Below are 6,751 nucleotides of genomic sequence, written 5' to 3'. Positions count from 1 at the left end.
TTAGTTGTTCTGGGATTTAGCTGGAATAAAATCTCAGTGTAACACAGTCGCCACCTTGTGACAGATAATGAGACATGGGACAATGCAAATGCCTCAAATTACTACGGTGGTAAAACACTAAGTGTTTTTTCTATCTTTACCACTAAGAGGAGCTACAAAACCATTTACCAACTGGACTCTGCTGTACTGTTAAGACAGATATACGTGCAACATTTCACCACTAAGTGTCCGTTTGTTAGAATTTCAACAAAATAGTACCAAAAGGGCATTTCGGATACAGATTCCCCACATTTATTATCTTGTTCTGTTACTGTCTTTGCAAGGTTAATGATAATATATATCCCGTTTCTAGCATACCATGTTATTCATACATACAGGTAGTTTTCAACGTTATGCATATTATTTTCCATTCAAAACATATCCATAACACTTTAAACATGTGTTTTGCTGAATAATAATCCCTCATATAATACATACAGGAACACATACCACCAAGCAAGCAAGCCCATCTACATACTGTATAACTTCAAAGCAGTACTATAAGAAAACTGTGGTTACACACAATGGGCCTGAATTGAGAATCCAATCTAGTTCACCAAGTAAGAGATCCAGTCCACATGTAACAGCACAACTAACCCTGTTACACATTGATTCTCCTATGTCTTCAAACACGTAACTGTGTATATATATATATATATATATATATATATATATATATATATATATATATATATATATATATATATATATATATATATATATACACATACACATACACACACACACACACACACACACACACAGAATGCAGGATCAACTAGTACAGGCTCATCGAAAATGACCAGACCAGATCAGTGCATCTTTAGTAGACTGGGTCAAATCATGACAAGGTGTTTGCTCTTTTCTTGAGGTACCATGGCTAATCTGGGGGAGAGAGATAGAGTGAGACAGAAAGAGAGAGAGAGCGAGAAAGACAGATCAAGAGAGTGTATTAAGTCTTCCTATCTGCAGACGAAGAAGGCGCTACCAGCTCAAAAACACCAAACTTCCGTTTGAGATAGTTTGTTATTCAGACAAACTAGAAGGCTACAACCACAGATGGCTAGAACAGTAAACAAAGCGTTATCCAGTGCATCCCTTTGATCAGGTTTGTTCTGTGGCAGTTCTGTGCCACATGGAGGGAGTAGAAAAATCCTTTCTAATGATTATCATAGTACAGTTCATGTTTCTTCTGAGTGATTCATAATCTCAACCGACAAGCAGACAGTTAGTACTGGTGGACGTTCAGCTGTCAATAAACCAATTAATCAGCCTTAATCCTACATGTTGAATCCAACCTCCTACTAGTTAGTGGTCGATATTGTTCCCACAGAGACAAGGTCTCAATGTGTATGTTGTCACAGCCAGAAGGAAATGAAGAAGATGCTGATTATGAGCAGTCAGTCGGTGCTCTAAAGAATCACTTCCTTCTGTACTGTATCTCTTGGGCTGTGGCTGTGATCAGATTGTGCCCTGTCTAGTCAGTTCCTACTATAGCTCCTGTACAGGGCTATGGCTGCAGCCTACTCCATTCTTACTACTGTATGCATATCCTGACCTGTGGCTGTGTGCTGCAGCCTGCTCAGTCAGTTGTCTCTATAGTTCCTGGGCTCTTTCTGTGACTGCAGCAGCCTGCTTAGCCAGGCTACATGTGACACTGTTTGTCTGAGGACGAGGAGGAAGTGGAGGGGGACGGGGACGGAGCCTTGGGGAACACCCTGTCTGTGGGGGTGATAGATGCTGGACTACCCAGGCCTGAGGAGCTGGAACTACTGGACCTGTGCTGCCCCTGTCCCCCCTGGCCATGCCCCTGTCCCTGGCCATGTCCCTGTCCCTGGCCATGTCCCAGGTGGATGGGAGCAGGCCGGAGCGGTCTGACCGGAGGCGGCCTGAGGGGGGCGCTGGGCCTCCGTGTAGTCAGGGCCGGTTTGAAGGTGCTCATGGTCTCGGAGGACGAGGAACTGCTGCTACGGCGCAGGGCGGCGTCAGGGTCCCGGATGGCCATGGTGTTGGTGTGGAGGGGGCTGCCAGGGGACTCAGAGAGGGGTCTGGACCCACAGGAGGAGAGGTGCTGCTGCTTCAGGGGCTCCAAGGTGTCCAGGACCACGTCGGGGGCATGCTTGGCCACGTTCTGCCGCTCCAGCTCAGACAGCTCATGCAGGGCAGTGTTCATGGTCTTCTCTATGTCCTGTAATACACACAGTTTCAGCACTGATATTAATCCAGGGTCTTATGTCCTGCAACACACTCCATCTGGGCTGTCCATAGTAGTAGATGACAATTCTCTCTCACACACACACACACACACACACACACACACACACACACACACACACACACACACACACACACACACACACACACACACACACACACACACAGAAAAAAGAATGGCCCATTCAGACATCTGCTCTTATTGTTCATCCTCAAACAAAATACTGACATACCAAGTCCTCCCAATAAAAACGAAACTGTTTCTTCTTGAAAGCAGGGACAAATGGACAAATTAACACTTCACAAATGGTTCCAATATTCTCTCTCTAATGAAGCACACAAAGGGAGCCATATTTAAATGTGGAGCTAGCAGCAGCTAACAGACTGAACAGTAATTAGGAGATGAGAGACAGAGGGCAATGTGGGCCTCTCTCTCAGATGTCCTTCCCACTGACTTTGTCCCTCTGAGTACTGGCTGGGATCCATAAACTATACTGGAAATATTTCTCCCTCTGTCTGTCGGTCTTTTCTGTCTGTCTGCCTGTCTCGTCATCTCTCTGAACAACAGACAGGAGAATATCCTCATTAGCTTCGACTGCACAACTCCAAGCATGGCTGGACTGGCAGGAAATAGTTATATTAAGAATAACAAGGGAAGTTCGGTCTTGCCTGACTTCACCCACTAAATCAATTGCTTTGATAATCGTTAAGTCTTTATTGCAGTGATTAGATTCTCACCTCTGTATACCCTGATAAATGCTCTTTTGACAAAACGTTTGTTAAATAAATCCACAAGTAACGAGAGATGAGTGGGCAACCTTCTTTTTTTAATTGGTTAGTTTATTTTCTGTTAGTCAGCACCCCACCAGTAGGCTGGGTGTGCGTTTTGTTATTTTTTTACTTCATAGACGCTCACCTCTGCCAGTGATTTCTGGTCGCCAAGGCTACCGTGGCGGGTGGAGCCGGGGGAGGGTCTGAGGGCGGGGCCATCACGGAAGCACTTTCTATCTGGATGGTTGATACTTCCTGTACTGCTGAACGTGCTGAGATGGCGTTTCTCTGGACTGTCCATGCGGCCCCTGTTGACAGCAATCTTGTGAGGACTGCAGGGGCGGGGCATGACCCTAGGGGGCGTGTCCATACCTCGGGTGGGGCTGTGGGTGTCGGCGGTGCTCCTGTGGTGAGGGATAACAGCACCGTCTGAACGAACCCTCACCCTGAAAGGCCACAACACAGGGTGCAGACAGACTCTCAAGACAGCATCAAGGACAGAGAGAAGACATGGTGCAGAAATAAAATATAGCTCATTCAATACAACTACACTAAATTAAGCATTATTGTGTAGCCTCTTCATGGAGGAAAACATCTCATCCTGCATGTGTCTAGAAAACCTGTGTTAACCTGCATTTCTTCAGATTCTGTGAACTGTGAGCATGAATCATCACAAAGTCAATGTGTAGCCACCTTCCAAGAGCATCTCCATAGTGATGTTCAGGGGTATGTTGTCTGTGTTCACAGGGGGAGCTGCGGTCACGGTTCCTGGATGAGGTTCGGTCTCTGTCCTCCTGGTGGGGTCCACTACTGGCCTCACTCTCAGCCTTCCAACTCAGACTGTCTGAGAACGCATCGTCCCTGAGGTAACGGGGAGACAGAGAGCAGACGGGGGGTTTATTCATTAGTTCTTTGTATGCTGGCAAAATGCATAAACAATTATAAAATTTTATTAACGAGTCACTGCAAATCATCTGGATACCCTTACACCAGAGATGATCCGAAATTATTATGTCAACAAACAATCCTTCGGAATCATAATCTAACTCATCTCCTGCTGCCAGATGTTGGACCTCTTCAAGTTATTATTAATAAGTACAGCACCCATTCCCCGGTTTTCTGGTTTCCCCAGGCCCCTGATTTTTTTTTATTTCACCTTTATTTAACTAAGTAGGCTAGTTGAGAACAAGTTCTCAACTGCAACCTGGCCAAGATAGAGCAAAGCAGTGCAACACAAACAACACAGAGTTACACATGGGATAAACAAACATACAGTCAATAACACAATAGAAAAGTCTATATACAGTGTGTGCAAATGTAGTAAGATTAGGGAGGTAAGGCAATAAATAGGCCATAGTGGCGAAATAATTACAATTTAGCAATTAAACACTGGAGTGATAGATGTCCAGAAGATGAATGTGCAAATAGAGATACTGGGGTGCAAAGGAGCAAAAAATAATAATAACAATATGGGGATGAGTTAGCTGGGTGGGCTATTTACAGATGGGCTATGTACAGGTGCAATGATCGGTAAGCTGCTCTGAGAGCTGATGCTTAAAGTTAGTGAGGGAGATTTAAGTCTCCAGCTTCAGTGATTTTTGCAATTCGTTCCAATCATTTGCAGCCTGTTTGGCCCTGTCCGGGGGTATCGTCGGATGGGGCCACAGTGTCTTCTGATCCCTCCTGTCTCACCCTCCAGTATTTATGCTGCAGTAGTTTATGTGTCGGGGGGCTAGGGTCAGTCTGTTACATCTGGAGTATTTCTCTTGTCTTATCCGGTGTCCTGTGTGAATTTAAATATGCTCTCTCTAATTCTCTCTTTCTCTCTTTCTTTCTTTCTCTCGGAGGACCTGAGCCCTAGGACCATGCCTCAGGACTACCTGGCATGATGACTCCTTGCTGTCCCCAGTCCACCTGGCCATGCTGCTGCTCCAGTTTCAACTGTTCTGCCTGCGGCTATGGAACCCTGACCTGTTCACCGGACGTGCTTGTTGCACCCTCGACAACTACTATGATTATTATTATTATTTGACCAACATTTTAACATCTTGACCATGTTCTGTTATAATATCCACCCGGCACAGCCAGAAGTGGCCACCCCTCATAGCCTGGTTCCTCTCTAGGTTTCTTCCTAGGTTTTTGGCCTTTCTAGGGAGTTTTTCCTAGGGAGCTTTTCCTAGCCACCGTGCTTTTTTCACATGCATTGCTTGCTGTTTGGGGTTTTAGGCTGGGTTTCTGTACAGCACTTTGAGATTTCAGCTGATGTACGAAGGGCTATATAAATACATTTGATTTGATTTGATTTGAACTGGAAGGAAAGGCGGCCAAAGGAGGAGTTGGCTTTGGGGGTGACCAGTGAAATATACCTGCTGGAGCGCGTGCTATGGGTGGGTGCTGCTATGGTGACCAGTGAGCTGAGATAAGGCGGTGCTTTACCTAGCAAAGACTTATAGATGACCTGGAGCCAGTGGGTTTGGCGACGAATATGAAGTGAGGGCCAGCCAACGAGAGCATACAGGTCGCAGTGGTAGGTAGTATATGGGGCTTTGGTGACAAAATGGATGGCACTGTGATAGACTACATCCAATTTGCTCAGTAGAGTGCTGGAGGCTATTTTGTAAATGACATCGCTGAAGTCAAGGATCGGTAGGATAGTCAGTTTTACGAGGGTATTTTTGGCAGCATGAGTGAAGGATGCTTTGTTGCAAAATCGGAAGCCGATTCTCGATTTAATTTTGAATTGGAGATGCTTAATGTGAGTCTGGAAGGAGAGTTTACAGTCTAACCAGACACCTAGGTATTTGTAGTTGTCCACATATTCTAAGTCAGAACCGTCCAGAGTGGTGATGCTAGACTGGCGGGCGGGTGCGGGCAGCGATCGGTTGAAGAGCATGCATTTAGTTTTACTTGCATTTAAGAGCAGTTGGAGGCCACGGAAGGAGTGTTGTATGGCATTGAAGCTCATCTGGAGGTTTGTTAACACAGTGTCCAAAGAAGGGCCAGAAATATACAGAATGGTGTCGTCTGTGTTGGATCAGAGAATCAGCAGCAAGAGCGACATCACTGATGTATAGAGTGAAAAGTGTCGGCCTGAGAAATGAACCCTGTGGCACCCCCATAGAGACTGCCAGAGGTCCGGACAACAGGCCCTCCGATTTGACACACTGAACTCTATCTGAGAAGTAGTTGGTGAACCAGGCGAGGCAGTCATTTGGGAAACCAAGGCTGTTGAGTCTGCCGAAAAGAACGCGGTGACTGACAGAGTCGAAAGCCTTGGCCAGGTCGATGAATACAGCTGCACAGTACTGTCTTTTATTGATGGCGGTTATGATATTGTTTAGGACCTTGAGCGTGGCTGAATTGCACCCATGACCAGCTCGGAAACAAGATTGCATAGTGGAGAAGGTACGGTGGGATTTGAAATGGTCGGTGATCTGTTTGTTAACTTTTCATTCGAAGACTTTATAAAGGCAGGGTAGGATAGACATAGGTATGTAACAGTTTGGGTCTAGAGTGTCTCCCCTTTGAAGAGTGGGATGACCGCGGCAGCTTTCTAATCTTTAGGGATCTCAGACGATACGAAAGAGAGGTTGAACAGGCTAGTAATAGGGCTGGCAACAATTGCGGCAGATAATTTTAGAAAGAGGGTCCAGATTGTCTAGCTCAGCTGATTTGTAGGGGTCCAGATTTTGCAGCTCTTTCAGAACATCAGCTCTTTTGATTTGGG

At 45.7% G+C, this 6,751-nt stretch overlaps 1 protein-coding gene across 3 annotated transcripts in view; it reads right to left on the bottom strand.

The window, feature by feature from the left end:
- Positions 1-898: 898 nt before the first annotated feature.
- Positions 899-6,751, bottom strand: part of LOC115150336 (SLIT-ROBO Rho GTPase-activating protein 3) — a 63,157-nt gene continuing 57,304 nt past the window's right edge. For all 3 annotated transcript variants that reach the window (XM_029693520.1, XM_029693521.1, XM_029693522.1), the window contains exons 19-21: positions 3,718-3,885; positions 3,170-3,470; positions 899-2,227 (exon numbers count right to left, since the gene is read on the bottom strand). In XM_029693520.1, the coding sequence (XP_029549380.1) occupies positions 1,685-2,227; positions 3,170-3,470; positions 3,718-3,885 (1,012 nt within the window). In that variant the 3' untranslated portion in view covers positions 899-1,684. The remainder of the gene's footprint in view (positions 2,228-3,169; positions 3,471-3,717; positions 3,886-6,751) is intronic.

Source organism: Salmo trutta, chromosome 16 (assembly GCF_901001165.1).
Source record: "Salmo trutta chromosome 16, fSalTru1.1, whole genome shotgun sequence".
Lineage (NCBI taxonomy): Eukaryota > Metazoa > Chordata > Actinopteri > Salmoniformes > Salmonidae > Salmo > Salmo trutta.
This window is presented reverse-complemented; position numbering and strand designations above follow the sequence as displayed.